The sequence below is a fragment of the Lynx rufus genome, unplaced genomic scaffold (genome assembly GCF_022079265.1).
Source record: "Lynx rufus isolate CCGP_SWC_20201006 ecotype Redwood Valley unplaced genomic scaffold, mLynRuf1.p SCAF_5, whole genome shotgun sequence".
Lineage (NCBI taxonomy): Eukaryota > Metazoa > Chordata > Mammalia > Carnivora > Felidae > Lynx > Lynx rufus.
The window spans coordinates 46289075-46306933 of record NW_025814867.1 but is presented as its reverse complement, the minus strand read 5'-3'; the positions used below and the strand labels follow the sequence as shown (position 1 = coordinate 46306933).

The 17859-nt window shown below is 36.7% G+C and overlaps 1 protein-coding gene across 1 annotated transcript in view; it reads right to left on the bottom strand.

Moving 5' to 3' along the window:
* The window catches only part of AADACL2 (arylacetamide deacetylase like 2), a 33990-nt gene extending 20514 nt beyond the window's left edge, over positions 1-13476 (bottom strand). Inside the window, exons 1-2 of the mRNA XM_047100021.1 lie at positions 13339-13476; positions 8985-9207 (exon numbers count right to left, since the gene is read on the bottom strand). Coding sequence (XP_046955977.1) covers positions 8985-9207; positions 13339-13476 — 361 coding nt within the window. The remainder of the gene's footprint in view (positions 1-8984; positions 9208-13338) is intronic.
* Positions 13477-17859: the final 4383 nt, after the last annotated feature.

Genomic DNA, 17859 nt, shown 5'->3' with positions numbered 1-17859 from the left:
CCAGCAAGGCTGTCATTCAAAATATAAGGAGAGATAAAAAGTTTCCCAAACAAAAATTAAAGGAGTTTGTGTCCACTAAACCAGCCCTGCAAGAAATTTTAAGGGGGTCTCTCTGATGGGAGAAAAGATGAAAAAATAAACAAACGAATAAATAAAGACCAAAAGCAATAAAGACTAAAAAGGACCAGCGAACTCCAACTCTACAAGCAACATATTGGTAATAAGTTCATATCTTACAGTACTCACTCTAAACGTCAATGGACTAAATGCTCTAATCAAAAGACATAGGGTAACAGAATAGATTAGAAACCAAGATCCATCTATATGCTGTTTACAAGAGACCCACTTGAGACCTAAAGACACCTTCAGATTGAAAATAATGGGATGGAGAAGCATCTATCATGCTAGTGGTCAACAAAAGAAAGCCAGATTAGCCATACTTATATCAGACAATCTAGACTTGAAAATAAAGACCGTATTGAGATGTAGAAGGACATTATATCATAATCAGGGGGTCTATCCACCAAGAAGACCTAACAATTGTAAACATTTATGCACCAAATGGGATAGCACCCAAATATATAAATCAACTAATCACAAACATGAAAAAACTCATCGATAGTAATACCATAATAGTAGGAGACTTCAACACCCCACTCACAGAAATGGACAGATCATCTAATCAAAAAATCAACAAGGAAACAATGGCTTTGAATGACACACTGGACCAGATGGACTTAACAGATATATTCAGAATATTTCATTCTAAAGCAGCAGAATGTACATTCTTCTCCAGTGCGCATGAAACGTTCTCCAGAATAGACCACATACTGGGACACAAATCAGCCCTAAGTAAGTACAAAAAGATCGAGATCATACCGTGCATATTTTCAGACCACAACGCTATGAAACTCAAAATCAACCACAAGAAAAAAATTGGAAAGGTCTCAAATACATGGAGACTGAAAAACATCCTAGTAAAGAATGAATGGGGGAACCAAACAGTTAAAGAGGAAATTAAAAAATATATGGAAGTCAATTAAAATGATAACACCACAACCCAAAACCTCTGGGACGCAGCAAAGGCGGTCATAAGAGCGAAGTATATAGCAATCCAGGCTTTACTAAAGAAGGAAGAAAGATCTCAGATACACAACCTAACCTTATGCCTTAAGGAGCTGGAAAAAGAACAGCAAATAAAACCCAAAACCAGCAGAAGACAGGAAATAATAAAAATTAGAGCAGAAATTAATGCTATCAAAACCAAAAAAAACCAGATGAAACCAGAAGCTAGTTCTTTGAAAGAATTACCAAAATTGATAAATCACTAGCCAGTCTGAACAAAAAGAAAAAGGAAAGGACCCAAATAAATAAAATCAAGAATGAAGGACGAGAGATCACAAACCAACACAGCAGAAATAAAAACAATAATAAGAGAATAGTATGAGCAATTTTATGCCAATAAAATGGGTAATCTGGAAGAAATGGACAAATTCTGAGAAACATATACACTACCAAAACTGAAACAGGAAGAAATGGAAAATTTGAACAGAGCCATTACCAGTAAGGAAATCGAATTAGTAATCAAAAATCTGCCAAAAAACAAGAGTCCAGGGCCAGATGGCTTTCCAGGGGAATTCTACCAAACATTTAAGGAAGAGTTAACACCTATTGTCTTGAAGCTGTTCCAAAAAATAGAAATAGAAGGAAAACTTCCAAACTCTTTCTATGAAGACAGCATTACCTTGAATCCAAAACCCGACAGAGACCACACTAAAAAGGAGAACTACAGACCAATTCCCCTGATGAACAGTCCTCAACAAGATATTACCCTACCAGATCCAACAATACACTAAAAAAATTATTCAGCACGACTAAGTTGGATTTATACCTGGGATGCAGGGCTGGTTCTGAAAAACAGTTAACATGATTTATCACACCAATAAAGAAAGGAAAGAACCATATGATCCTCTCAATAGATGCAGAGAAAGCATTTGACAAAATACACAAAGCTTTCTTGATAAAAACCCTCAAGAAAGTAGGGATGGAAGGAACATACCTCGAGATCATACAAGCCATATATGAACAACCCAACGATAATATCATCTTTAATGGGGAAAAACTGACAGCTTTCCCCCTAAGGTCACGAACAAGACAGGGATGTCGACTCTCGCCACTGTTATTCAACATAGTATTCAAAGTCTTAGCCTCTGAAATCAGACAACACAAAGAAATAAAAGGCATCCAAATCGGCCAGGAGGAGGTCAAACTTTCAGTCTTCTAAGATGACATGATACTCTATATGGAAACCCAAAAGATTCCACCAAAAAACTGCTAGAACTGATTCATGAATTCAGCAAAGTTGCAGGATATAAAATCAACGCACAGAAATTGGTGTGTTGACTGGTTGCACAGAATAGGTTGCATTCCTATTCACCAACAATGTAGCCACAGAAAGAGAAATCAAGAAATCGATCCCCTTTACAATTGCACAAAAAAACCATAAAATATCTAGAAATAAATCTAACCAAAGAGGTGAAAAATCTATACACTGAAAACTATAGAAAGCTTATGAAATAAATTGAAGAAGACACAAAAAAATGGAAAAAGATTCCATGCTCCTGGATAGGAAGAACAAATATTGTTAAAATGTCAATACTACCCAAGGCAATCTATATATTCAATGCAATCCCTATCAAAGTAACACCAGCATTCTTCAGAGAGCTAAAACAAATAATCCTAAAATTTGTATGGAGCCAGAAAATACCCTGAATAGCCAAAGCAATCTGGCAAAAAGAAACCAAAGCAGGAGGCATCACAATCCCAGACTTCAAGCTATACTACAAAGCTGTAACCATCAATTAATATATATATGTAATCATCAAGACAGTATGGTACTGGCACAAGAACAGACACTTAGATCAATGGAACAGAATAGAGAACCCAGTAATGGACCTACAAACATATGGCCAACTAATCTTTGACAAAGCAGGAAAGAATATCCAATGGAATAAAAGACAGTCTCTTCAGCAAATGGTGCTGGGAAAACTGGACGGAGACATGCAGACGAATGAACCTGAACCACTTTCTTCCATCATACACAAAAGTAAACTCAAAATGGATGAAAGACCTAAATGTAAGACAGGAAGCCATCAAAATCCTAGAGGTGAAAGCAGGCAAAAACCTCTTTGATCTTGGCCACAGCAACTTCTTACTCAACACGTCTCCGGAGGCAAGGGAAACAAAAGAGAAAATGAACTACTGGGACCTCATGAAAATAAAAACTTCTGCACAGTGAAGGAAACTTTTGGCAAAACTAAAAGGCTACCAATAGAATGTGAGAAGATTTTTACAAACAATATATCAGATAAAGGGGTAGTATCCAAAATCTATAAAGAACTGATCAAACTCAACACCCAAAAAACAAATAATCCAGTGAAGAAATGGGCAAAAGACATGTACAGACACTTTTCAAAAGAAATCCAGTTCTGGGGTGCTCGGGTGGCTCAGTCAGTTAAAGCATCCAACTTGGCTCAGGTCAAGATCTCAGAGTCTGTGAGTTCAGGTCCCGCATCAGGCTCTGTGCTGACAGCTCAGAGTCTGGAGGCTGCTTCGGATTCTGTGTCTCCTTCTCTCTCTGCCCCTCCCCCATTTGCACTCTGTCTCTCTCTGTCTCTCAAAAATAAACATTTAAGGGGCGCCTGGGTGGCGCAGTCGGTTAAGCGTCCGACTTCAGCCAGGTCACGATCTCGCGGTCCGTGAGTTCGAGCCCCGCGTCGGGCTCTGGGCTGATGGCTCAGAGCCTGGAGCCTGTTTCCGATTCTGTGTCTCCCTCTCTCTCTGCCCCTCCCCCGTTTATGCTCTGTCTCTCTCTGTCCCAAAAATAAATAAACGTTGAAAAAAAAATTTAAAAAAATAAATAAATAAATAAACATTTAAAAAATTAAAAAAAAAAGACATCCAGATGGTTAACAGACACATGAGAAGATGCTCCACATCTCTCATAATCAAGGAAATACAGATCAAACCCACAATGAGATACCACCTCACACCTGTCAGAATGACTAACATTAACAACTCCGGCAACAACAGCTGTTGGCGAGGATGCGAAGAAAAAGGATCTCTTTTGCACTGCTGGTGGGAATGCAAGCTGGTGCAGCCACTCTGGAAAACAGTATGGAGGTTTATCAAAAGATTAAAAATAGAACTACCCTACAACCCAGTAATTGCACTACTAGGTATTTATCCAAGGGATACAGGTGTGCTGTTTTGAAGGGATACATGCACCCCAATGTTTATAGCAGTACTATCAACAAGAACCAAAATATGGAAAGAGCCCAAATGACCGTCGATGAATGAATGGATAAAGAAGATGTGGTGCGTGTATATCTATATCTATATCTATATCTATATCTATATCTACACACACACACACACATACATACATACATACATACAATGGAGTATTACTCAGCAATCAAAAAGAATGAAGTCTTGCCATTTGCAACAACGTGGATGGAACTGGAAGGTATTGTGCTGAGCAAAATTAGTCAGTCAGAGAAAGGCAAATATCATACGACTTCACTCATATGAGGACTTTAAGATACAAAACAGATGAACATAAGGGAAGGGAAACAAAAATAATATAAAAATAGGGAGGGGGACAGGGGCACCCGGGTGGCTCAGTTGGTTAAGCATCCAAATTCGGCCAGATCATGATTTCACAGTTTGTGAGTTCAAATCTCACGTCTGGCTCTGTGCTGACAGCTTGGAGCCTGGAGCCTGCCTCAGATTCTGTGTCTCCTTCTCTTTCTGCCCCTCCCCAACATGTGCTCTGTCTCTATCAAAAATAAATAAATGTAAAAAAAAATTAAAAAACAGGAAGGGGGACAAAACATAAGAGACTCTTAAATATGGAGAACAAATAGAGGGTTACTAGAGGGGTTGTGGGAGGGGGGATGGCCTAAATGGGTAAGGGGCATTAAGGAATCTAGTCACGAAATCACTGTTGCACTATATGCTAACTCATTTGGATATAAAGTAAAAAAATGAAATTAAAAATTAAAAAAAAATACTGTGAAAGCATTTCGACTAAGAATCCCTCTAGAACAACAACAACACAAGTTCCTTTCAGTAATTCAGTATATTTTTTCCAGAAGACATTTATCTGTTTAACCTTCATTATAAGGAATGTGCTTATTAGCTAGATGCTCAGTGGTGATCCCACTTCCTGGAGAGAGGCTAACCCAAACATGCAACACGATTCTAAAATAAAACAAGGATTGCTGCCAGCAGGTAAACACAAGCTGCAATGGACACATGGAAACATTACTAAAGTCTTTTAGAGCCAAGGAAAAGTACACACACACACACACACACACACACACACACACCACACAAAATGATACTTTACTTAAATATAAAAGGGTGACCAAAAGTCTTCTAGCAGTAAGATGGGAAGAACATACTAGAAAAGCACAGGCAGAGATAGAAATAAGAATACACAGGTCGGTGGGGAACTAAATATTAAGTTCAGTATGACTGAAACAAAATTATGAATGAGAGCATTGGCAAGTTAAATATGTAAGAACCTGGAAATCTGAACACTATGCTAATGGATTTAAATTTATTAAGTGATAAAAGTGAAGAGTTTAGACAAAGAAATCATATAATCAGACTTGCATGTTAGAAAGATCCAGTATACTAAGTGTAGAAGATGAAATAAGGTTGAGCAGGGAAGAGGCAGAGACATCAGGGAAGATTATCTGTAAAAGATGACGAAGTACTAAACTGTGTTAATGAAGTCAAAATGTTCAGAAGTACAATGAATGGGATATGGTAATTAGATGTAAGTGCTAAGGAACTATAATTAATTGATCATAAGTGCTATTTACTGAGAGCATTCAATGTTGCTTTAGATTGATAGTGGTTCTTTTGTTTGTTTCTTCTGAGGCCATTTGGACACAAGACAATAAATTATACTCGATCATGTGGAGCTTGAGATGTCTGTGGTTTGTCCAGTTGTAATGTCTAAGTGATAGGTGTATATGTGGAATCAGGACTCAGGAATAGTGTCAGAGAAGCAGATTCAGGACTGGATGTCAGCAGCATGTGGGTATTTGGAGAAGATCAGGGATTGGAAAAGAGAGTATGTACAGTCAAATCCCAAAGATAGGGAGAGAATTCTGGGGGACAAGAATATTCATGAAGAGTAAGTATGGGAAACCTGTTATTTTGTTTGCTTGGTTTGTTTTTAAATGAGAGAGGGAGGGAGATGAGAAAACAATGAATAACAGAGGAAATCTAGGAGATACTTTGTCATAGAAAGAAAAAGGAGCAGCAGTGAGAATGTCAAATAGGAGAAGAGACTAGTATTCATCAAATGCACTAGAGTAGAGAGATCGAGGAATTAATTAAGGGTGGGTAAAGAAGGAAATAGGGAAGTCCTAGAACCTACAGTGTATAGAAATTGGTCTGAGAAGGAAAGGGAAATCAAAGGGACTAATGAGACAGAGGAATTCATGGCCAAGTGGAAAAATATTTTTTCAAGATAAAAATGAGCATAACATGTTTTTCAAAGTTAAAAAGCAAAAAAACAGAGTATTGGTGGAGATACACTGATGAAGCCAAATAAGAAGGAAAGAGATATATGATATGGAGCAAAGGGAGAAAGAGTCATTTTGTCAACAGATTTTGTCTGATATTCCTGTGAGAATATTAGAAAGAAGTGAGCCAAGGATGGATATGGTGGATAACAAACTTACAGAAGGGGGGATTGAGCCAAGGACACAGCATTCAAAATGTGAGGGCATACAATCCTTCATACCCTCTTTCCTCTGAAATAGCAACAAGCTTGCTCTCTAGCTGAGTGGGAGGCACTGGGAGGCCTAGAGTCAAACAGGCCGTGAGTGACACACGAATGAGAGACAGAACTCAGATACATGGGACAGGATTTCTGAGCCACCGCAGGGCACAGGTCATTGATCTCCACAAGCAGTCAAGCATAGTGTAGTGCCCGGATCAGTATCATCAACAGCAACTGGAAATTAATTTGAAATGCAAATCATCGGTCCCCACCATTACTTGTTGAATCATAAATTCTGTAGGCCAGGCCCAACAGTTTTTAACAAGTCTACTAGGTCATGCTGAGACACTAAAATTTGAGAAGCATTGTCTTAGGGCTTCATACATTACTAGAAGTACGACATGACTGTCCTTCCCTTCCTTGTCACAGTGTGTGCTTTAGAATTCACTTTCCAGAATCTTTTAAAATCTTTGAGAAAGAAAGCAATCTTTATGAGGACTTCCTGAAGGACATTCAGAATACCTGCTTCCCTGGATGTTATAAAATTCACCTATGAATCACATCTTTCCAAGAGTCTTGATCTTTACCGCATCCTATTACCTGCTCCTAGAATTGCTTTGACTGGGCTGCCTGGGTGGCTCAGTCAGTTAAGTGTCCCACTCTTGATTTCAGCTCAGGTCATGATCTCATGGATCATGACTTTGAGCCTTATGTTGGGCTCTGTGCTCACAACTCAGAGCCTACCTGGGATTCTCTCTCTCCCTCTACCCCTACTGCATTCTCTCTCTTTCTCAAAATACATAAATTAAATAAAAAAGCAGAATTGTTTTCACTAATTATTGTCTTAGAGGCAAGCTATCATCCTATACTTGTAAGGATGATCGTAAATTCAATAGTGACTATTGGGATGGTTTTCAGGAATCTACCAACCAACCAACCAAGGGACATGAACACAGGGACCAAGCCCCACCCACGAGTTTTGGTTAAAGTTGAATATTGCCTCCTGAGCTGGAATTACAAGGACTCAATTTTTCCCAGCTTATCCTAACCAAAACCCAAACCCAAATCCCATCATCCTTCTTCAAGTGAGGACCTGTGGGGTCATCAAATGATTTTCAAGTGAGCCTGGCCAACTAAACTCTCTAACCTCCATTTAAATCACGTAAATAATTTTCTTTTGACAAGTCACTATGAAATTTTACTGACTATATATTATTTCTAATTTGTTAGTTGTCAGAAAGCTAGGAAGGAGAAATCTGGAAAGCCAAAATTTCAGTCTAACTGTTTTGGCCTTTTGTATATTCATCTGAGTGTTTGTGCCTCATCAATTTTCCATGCCAATTTTCTCTGTGACTAATCCTCATAACTTTTGTTTGGTGAAGTGTAGCTTCTTATATGCACATATTTTTATAAGGTTCTCACTATTTAGAATCCAATGAGGCTTAGAGAAAGGCAAAAGCTTAAAAAAAATCACTTCTTACCTGTTTATCTTTCCTCCATTCTCTTCATTTGTTTAATTAAATAGAATGGTGCCTCCTCCTGATATACCAGCACCATTCTATCAAAGAGTTTTCCAAAGCTTTCATGAAGGAAAATTTATTCATGTTTTTGGTTTGAATCTTCTACCTATTCCTCTTAAATCATAGCCAGAAATGAACGGGGAAATTAGACTTCATAAGAAGGAGTTTAATGTAACCTATGTCTATTTTGTGTTTTCCTTTAAAAGAATTGAGACTAGCTATCATTCTAAGCTTTACTAACTGTTAGCATTATTGTTATTGGTATTTACAAACTTGATCTTGTAGCAACCAACAACATGTGATTCCGATTTACTGTTTACAACATCCATATCACTTCAACGTTTCTGCTCCTGAATATATTCTAATGTCACAGAAAAGAAGTTGTACTAATTGACTCCTTCATGTCTTATTTTCATTTGATATGAGCTGATTCAATATGGAAGCTGAGAAGAAAGAGCTTATCAAAACCAAGCAAAACAAAAACAGAAATAATGGTCTGCCTATTTTTCTCCAAACATATGTCTACATCTGTTCAATATCTAATATTTATAGCTATACTTATCCCTATTATACATATAAGTATGTACATTTATATTAAATATTTCTTATACCAAAAACATATTGCCAGTTATAGTTTTTTCCTTATGTGATAAACTTACTGAAACTTCCAAAGCAAAAACCACCACCATGAATATAGATGACAGCTGGTCTTCGGATTTCTGACTTTCTCTTTGGCAAGTACAAACGTACTGGAGTATCAACAAATATTGTATCGGTCACTGTGACATTTTCATCTGAGAGTGGCTGTGTATAGTCCAGACTGAATATCATGGAAATTAAGTCCCCATGTTTCATAATACCTAAGTTTTCAAAACACATATCCTGTAAAAGCAAAACAAAATTGAACATTTCATCTTATATTACACCAAATTTGTAATATTTATTTCCAAGTAATACTGTATAGACTTTATTCCATACTTTTTTGCCTTTGAAAATCTAAAGTATCCTGTATTTTATTAGTAACTGGGTCATTCAAAAGCTGTCAATTAACTGGAAGTTATTTTATAATTGTAAATTCTTACCTGGAAAATTTCCAGGTCTTATAACATATTTTCTTTTCTTTTTGTTTTATAGGAATGTTGTCATATTTTTCTTCTTTATTGCTCATTTTATCTAATCCAAAATTTTAAAAGTTCTCTTATGCTCACACTAACAGTTATTTAATGCCCTGGTTATCTTTTTTTTATTTTTAATGCTTTTTATTTATTTATTTTAATCCAATTTAGTTAACATTCAGTGTAGTATTGGTTTCAGGAGTTGAACCCAGTGATTCATCACTTACATATAACACCCAGTGCTCAGCCCAACAAGTGCCCTTCTTAGTGCCCATCACCCATTTAACCCATACTCCCAATTACCTCCCCTCGAACAACCCCCAGTCTGTTCTCTGTATTTAAGCGTCTCTTATGGTTTGTCTCCCTCTGTTCTTATCTTATTTTTCCTTTCCTTCCCCTATGTTCATTTGTTGCATTTGTTAAATTTCACATGAATGAAATCATATGGTATTTGTCTTTCTCTGCCTGACTTATTTTGCTTAGCAAAATATATTCTATCGCTATCCATATTGTTGCAAATGCAAGATTTCATTCTTTTTCATTACTGAGTAGTATTCCAATTTGTGTGTTTGTGTGTGTGTGTGTGTGTGTGTGTGTGTGTGTGTGTATGGGTATGGGTATATGTATATATACACACACACATACCCATACACACATACATACACACCATATTTTCTTTATGCATTCATCAGTTGATGGACATTTGAGCCTTTTCATAATTTGGCTATTGTCACTATTGCTGCTATGAACACTGGAGTCCATATGCCCCATCAAATCAGTACTTTTGTATCCTTTGGATAAATGCCTAGTAGGGCAATTGCTGGATTGTAGGGTAGCTCTATTTTTAATTTTTTGAGGAACCTCCACACTGGTTTCCATAGTAGCTGCACCAGTTTGCATTCCCACCAACAGTGCAAAACTCTTCCTCCTTCTCTGCCTTCTTGCCAACATCTGTTGTTTCCTTAGTTGTTAGTTTTAGCCATTCTGACAGGGGTGAGGTGGTATCTTGTTGTGGTTTTGATTTTATTTCCCTGATGATGAGTGATGTTGACCATCTTTTCATGTGTCTGTAAGACATATGGATGTCATCTTTGGAAAAGTCTTTGTTCATGTCTTCTGTCCATTTCTCCACTGGATTATTTGTTTTTTGGGTGTTGAGTTTGACACATTCTTTATAGGTATTTCATATTAACCCATTGTCTGATATGTTATTTCCAAATATCTTCTTCCATTCTGTAGTTTGCCTTTTAGTTTTGCTGATTGTTTCCTTCATTGTGCAGAAGCTTTTTATCTTGATGAGGTCCCAATAGTTTATTTTTGTTTTTGTTTAATGCCCTGTTTTCAACTTTAAATAGCTGTGTCCTAGCACCCAACCCCCATCTCTCAAACCCCATATTTGATAGCACTGAAAAAAAATATCTCCCTGTTATTTCTGATAACTTTTCTAGGAAATTCATGACATGTCACTGGGCAGTTTACCCAAAAGAAAAAAACTTAAAAATACATGGTCAATAGTACATCAAACACATTCCTACAATTATTTCAGAGTATGGTATTACAGGGTCTTAGAGAATATCTAATTCCTATACTTTAACAATGAGGAAGCATGCAGAAGCCCTAAGTTGCAGCCAGTAAAGGTCAAAGCCAAATCTGCACTCATTTTTCCAGACCAACCACTTATACCATCACTTACTGAGTATATGATCTGAAGCAAATTACGCTCTACCTCAATTTTTTTATCTATACAATTGTAATCATAATAATAACAACAAATCCCTCAGTGGGCTGTTGTATGATCTAAGTGAGTTAGGACTTCTAATGTACATAGAGGAGTGCCTACTACATGTACGTATTTAATGAATCTTGCCTTATTTAAGTATTCTTTACTACTAAAAATTCTTAAGTAATTTCATGCTAACTGAATATAATCAGGTAGAGTGTCCTTTAAGGCAAGATTTTGGGAAATGGGTAAATTAAGCTAATTTTTCATTTACTGAAGCAAATTTTAAAAAGTGAATTGCTTTTTCTTCTCATTTCTCAGACATTTTATGTTTCTGAGCTGGTAAGTATTTTTGAATAACAAAAGTATCACCTTAGAGATTATTTTGTGCTGTTCTACCATACATTATCTGTAATTCTCAGAGCAATCCTCTAAAGTATTTATGATTAATATCCCCATTTTATAGGTTAAAAATGTACAATGGAGGATTAAGGAAAGTTTAGAAGATTGGACATGCTTTCTTTTACCAAACTCAGCCTTCCAAGTTAACATATGACTCCATAGCAATGCATTTTATTTATCAAGATTACTTCCTCAAAAACTTTACTTTTCACTTCCATTTCCTGTGATACAGTAATGTATCTTCTGGTATCTCAACTTTGAGTTACAAAATTCAGTACTGACAAGAATATTTTTTTTTTTGAGAACAGCCAAGGACTGTTAATTTTACTAGAATAATCTTGCAAGTAAATACATGGGTGCTCTTCTTAGCATCTTTGTAAAAATAAAGAACAATCCATATACAATGTGAAATCTATAAAGTGCATAATTGTGTTATAGATGGACAATGGTGGGAATAATTTGTAGCTGAAAAAGGAAAAGACTATGGAGTCGGCACTTGTTTCCCCACATCTTCTTTCATGTTACGTTAAATCAAGGAGTAGAAGCATTGGAGAAAGAAGCAGTTATGCTTAAGGTCAGCCGCTAGAAGTGATCAGGGAGAGAAATAGCAGGACTAGGCAGATGCAGACAGGAGATGGTTGTGTTTTCACAGAACCACTGTCTGCTGTGCAAAGTACCATGGGACAGCCTCTCCTTATATCATAGATTGTTCTCTCTTCTCTAATCATTTGCTGCTGCTTTGTCTTCTCCTTTCAGCTTCTTACTGTTTCCGTCATCAAACGACCTTTCTGGGAGCCACTTGGTTTGGCAGAGAGAGTACAAGTTTTGGAATGAGGCATTTGTGGCTTCAAATTTTGAAGTGGTCGCTTTCTAGCTGCGTGAGCTCCTCTGAACTTCTTTTCCTCCTCTGTAAACTGGTCCAAATAGTCGGAAGGTAGTGGGGATTCAGAGAAGTATACATTACTGAAAACCTGTGTATTCTAAGAGCTGAAAAATGCTATCCTAACCATATTTCTCCCTTACCAAGAGCTGTTTTTGCTTGAATTCATAATCGACCCTGCATATTTCAAGTCAGACAATCTCTGAAATCTAGAAATTTTGATTAAAGATAAGCAATGGAGTGGCACCTGGGTGACTCAGTTGGTTCAGTGTATGACTTTAGCTCAGGTCATGATCTCACAGTTGATGGGTTCGAGCCCTGCATTGGGCTCTGTGCTGACAGCTCACAGTCTGGAGCCTGCTTTGGATTCTGTGTCTCCGTCTCTGTCTCCCCCTCCCCCACTCATGCTCTGTCTCTGTCTCTAAAACATGAATAAACCTTAAAAAAATTTTAAAAAAGATAAACAGTGGAAACCAATGAAATACTGAGAGCCCTAAATTAACACCAAATAGGCACAAGTCTCAATAATGTTGATAAGTATCACTTATATATAAGTAAAATATAACTGGAAACTCAAATATGTTAAATATAACTCAAATGTAAGGTATCAAGTAAGCTTCAAAGCTTTCCTGTCAAGAATACCACTTATGCATATCACAGTATACACAAACTTTACATCTGGATACAAACTCCTTAGAAGCAAGAATTCTGTCCCACTCTGTTTGCACAGATGTAGATATAGCTAGTTTTATAACTTTAGTTAATTTTGTGTAATTTATTTTTTCTAACAAAGAAGCAATGGTTATTTCAAAACAGTAATTTCTAAAAAGTTCATAAGAACCGATTTGTAGTCAACAAGACATTCCAATATCCAGAATAAAAAATGTTAATCTTACCATAAATGTGCAGGTTTTAGCAACTGTAAATAAGGCTATTACTTTCCAGTATTCTTCAATGTTGCCTGGAATGGTGATATAAATGTAAGAAGCACAGAGAGCACAAAACAGTCCCAAACAGAGAGCTTTGAACCCCATAATATCCCTTTCTCCAGTCTCTTCACAGTGCTGAGAAAAAGAGATTCTGAGACAGATACTGCAAGACATTAGTTCAAGCCTTAATTATTATTAAGCAACTCCCACAGTGTTTCTTCACCCTATGACGCTGTCATCTTCCTAAAGCATGATAGGTATGAGTCAGAGCCTAGATGAGAATTCTTAATAAGCCACAAAATCCAATTTTGTGATGGGTTGGTTGCAGCATTTTTTAAGAAGAGGTTTAAAAAAAAAACTAGCTAATATTTCATCAAGATCCTGGCTCATGAAATTAGCATGGATTACTAACTCTGTTGCTTGTTGTGCTGGACCAAAATTTGAGCTAAAAGATAAGGGGTGTGGGGACTTTTCCACATGACATTATTCATCAAGTTGGAACTTTAATAGAAGTACAACAAGGCTCGGTATAAGTATCTCAGGAAACACTTTTTAAAGAGATTGTATAGTGACTTTATTCTAATGGTTAACTGGTAAATCTTTAAAATCAATCTACACCAAGTAGCCTAGTGTGGCAGGCAACCACAAGCGCAAATATTGGACTTACGCTTGCTGCAACCCAAGATAGCCTGAGAAGCTCCTGTCCATAAAGCTGATCATTTCAATGTTCTTTAGAGATGTAAGGCACTGGAGATTTTCTGTCTGATCTGTTAGGCCCTAGGAATTAAAAGAACAGTCATAAATCAATAAATCCACAACTCTCAAGCTCATTCCCAGAGATTGGGACTTAAAGAAAGTAAATTTTAGTGATAGAATTAAATTCAATCAAGAGTCTAATTTAAGTATATACTGGACCTCTTGAAAGCATAAGTATTAACTTCAAAGTCTCTCCTAAACTTTATTACTACAATTTTTATTTTTTTTCATTTACATTGCAGTTTCCCTGAATCCCCCAGGAGTAATTTAGGAATATTATTTGTTTTTCAAACTACAACACTATAAAAAGTGCTTTCACTATTAATAATGCATTTAAACTGGAACTTTCCTGGAGAAACTGGTACTAACAGACCTACCCTAATTATGTAACTCTTTGATCACATTCAATTGCTAAATACATATTTTTAATAAATTAATGTATAAACAAGTTAAGTGATTAATTAATGCTTACGAATATTGGGAAGGGGGAAATCTCAAGTTCACCGACAACAATGAAGTTTGAAAACCAAAATCAGGAGTGGTCATTGATTACAAAGACTGAGAGGAGAATAGAGTTAAAGTTAAGATAAAGTTTTTGCCTTCACATCATATGTCTCTCCTACTCCACCCCCACCCCATGCACATATGCATGCACACACACACACTCACAGAAGGGGACTGGGAAGAAACAGAAATAATGTTATCAGGCTAAATATTTGCTGTACCTGTGTGAACATGAAGGCCCTAATCAGAAGCAGTTAGGGGATATAATCAAAGTATGCCAAGAAGTATGCAGAAGGTGTTTGGAATCTTTCAAAAGCCAGATATCATGTAGCTGATGTGGTTTTTTCTCATTTTTGAAAAATGAGCAGAGGCATCTGATGTAATGACTGAATTACTTTGATCATGGCAGTTTGCCTAACACATAGTAAGCAATCAAGAAATATTACCTGTTATTGTCATGACATGGTTTTTTCTCATATTTGGAAAGATGAACAGAGGTATCTGATGTAATGACTGAATTACTTTGATCACACAGTTTGCCTAACACATAGTAAGCAATCAAGAAATATTACCTGTGTAATATTACTAGTATTATTTTATTATTGCTGACATCAAAGAAAAGAGGTAACTTAAGAATATGGGATCCTCCAAGAAGACCCAGATCTATGTAGTGAGGTTATAGCGGGACTTTAGATCTCTGACTGTAGTCAAATGTTAAAAGCATCTGAAGAGCTAGAGAGAGGGGTGAAGACAAGGAGAAAATGCCCCCCAAATTTATTTCACTTTGCAGTTCCTTAGATTCAGCCCTAGGTTTCTAAAGATCTCTAACTTTCACAATTTTGCAAGTCCCTTGGGTCACCATTGTTCAGTATGGAAGGAGAACATATCAGATGCACAACATGAAGAAGGAATAAAACTAATACCATCTCCTCCAAGATTCAATGGCTGTGGGTCTTTTCCTACTTTAAAGAGCTGTCAACAGCATCATACTAGGTCTGTCTTTAATCTTCATTTTATTTTACTCACTAAATGAAAGAAAGGTAGTGTTTTTTGCATACAATAGTTTCTTTTGGCATTTTTTGGCCTTTGGCTTGTGAGATTACAAAAACACCATGCACTCAGTTGACAGCAAAGTGTGCTTAGTTTCCCCACAGGTTTCCACCACACAATATTATAATCAGTCAACTAACATCTGTGGAGTATCATCTCAATTCTATGCAGATTGGACAATCTCAAACATCTTTATATTTTTCCCATTTCCTCCAAGATAAAATCCAAATTTTTCCATAGCACATTGTATGTTTCTAGTCATCTTCACAGAGTCTCTCCTTTGATCCTACAATCCAGGTCAACTTCAACTACTGAAAGTTATCCTATAGCAACAAGCCGTATAAGCCCTCTGGAGCTTTTGTCGTATCTCTTTTCCTAGAAAAAGCTTCTCAAGTTCTCTCTGCTCATACCTGCTTATCAAACACTTTTCCTGCTTTGAATATTCAAGGCAGTCACTTCTATGATGCTTTTTGTGATCCCTGACAGATAGGATTGATCAATTTCCCTTTCTTTACACCCTCCTAAAGAAGTGTAGACTTTTGCCATAGTCCCAGTAACACTAAACTGAATTTACATAGTAGGCATGAATCTCTCTTAATGGTATGTACAAATATTTCTTTAAACCCTGTTGTAGACTGAATGTTTCTGTTCCCCCAAAATTTACATGATGAAAATTTAATGATCAAAGTGATTGTATTAGGAAGTGACCTCTGGGGAGCTGATTATGTCATGAAAGTAGATCCCTCATGAGTGGGATGGTGCCCTTATAAAAGAGACTTCAGACAGCTCCTTTGCCCCTTTTGCCAGTGAGGACACAACAAGGGGATGGCTGTCTGTGAACCAGGAAGCAGTCCCTCACCAAACAGCAAATCTGCTGAACCTTGATCTTGGGCTTTTCTGACTCCAGAATACTGAGAAATACATGTTTGTCTTTTAGCTACTCAGTCTACAGTTTGGTTTTGTTTGTTTGTTTTTTTATAGCAGACTAAGACAAACCACAAACAACATTAACATCAATGTATTATGCCAGTTAGGCATTACAAATAAAAAATAAATAGGTCAGGGACAAGACAAGGATCCTGCTTCACCTCTATTACTTGACACTATACTGGAAGTTCTAGGTAGAGCTACCAGATAAGAAAAGAAAAGCCCATCCAAATTGGAAAGGAAGAGACAAACCTATCTTGATTTGCAATTTACATGGTCTTTTTAAAAATGTTTATTTTGAGACTGAGAGAGAACAAGCAATGGAGAGAAAGAAAGAGAGAGACAGAGGGAGAGAACCCAAAGCAGGACCCACACTGTCAGTGCAGAGCCTGATGTGGGGCTCAAACTCACAAACCGTGAGATCATGACCTGAGCTGAAATCAAGAGTCAGACACTCAACTGACTAAGCCACCCAGGCACTCCTGCAATTGACATGATCAGAGGTATAGAAAACCCAGTAAACCCACAAGAAAGATACCAGAGTTAATAAAATAATTCAGCAAAGTTGCAGAGTACTAGACCAACATATAGCTGTTCACTAGCAATTACAAAGGAAGTTAGGAAAGTAATTCTGTTTACGATAGCAATGAAAAGACTTACATACTTAGGAATAACTCTAACCAAGGAGGTGAGAAGCTTGCATGTTGAAAACTATAAAACAGTGCTGAAAGAAACTTTAAAATACATTTAAAAAATAGAAAGACATAACATGCTCATGGATAGGTAGACTTAACATTGTTAAGATGTCAATACAACCCAAAGTAATCTATAGATTTAATGCAATTCCTATCAAAATTCCAACAGTCTTTTCCACATAAGTGGAAAAGCCAATCTTTCAGTTTGTATGGAATTGCATGGGGCTCCAAATAGACAAAACAATCTTGAAAAATAATAAAAGAGTTCCATACTTCTCATTTGGGGCCAGTGGAAGTTACTACTGAATCAGAAAATATCTGAAAGCAAGACACTCTACTTTTTAACACTTCATAAAAACTGAAGCAGGAACTCTTGATATTAGAAGAAAATATCTGACTGTCTCTTTCTACAAGTTCAAAAAACCAAATTAAAAAAAATGGTGAAGAAGAAAAGTATCAAAGTCCAAGTCTCATACAAAATATACAACATAGACAAGAAAACTAAAATAGAAGAAACAGAAAGAAATAAACACAACTAACCATTTAGATCAAGAAA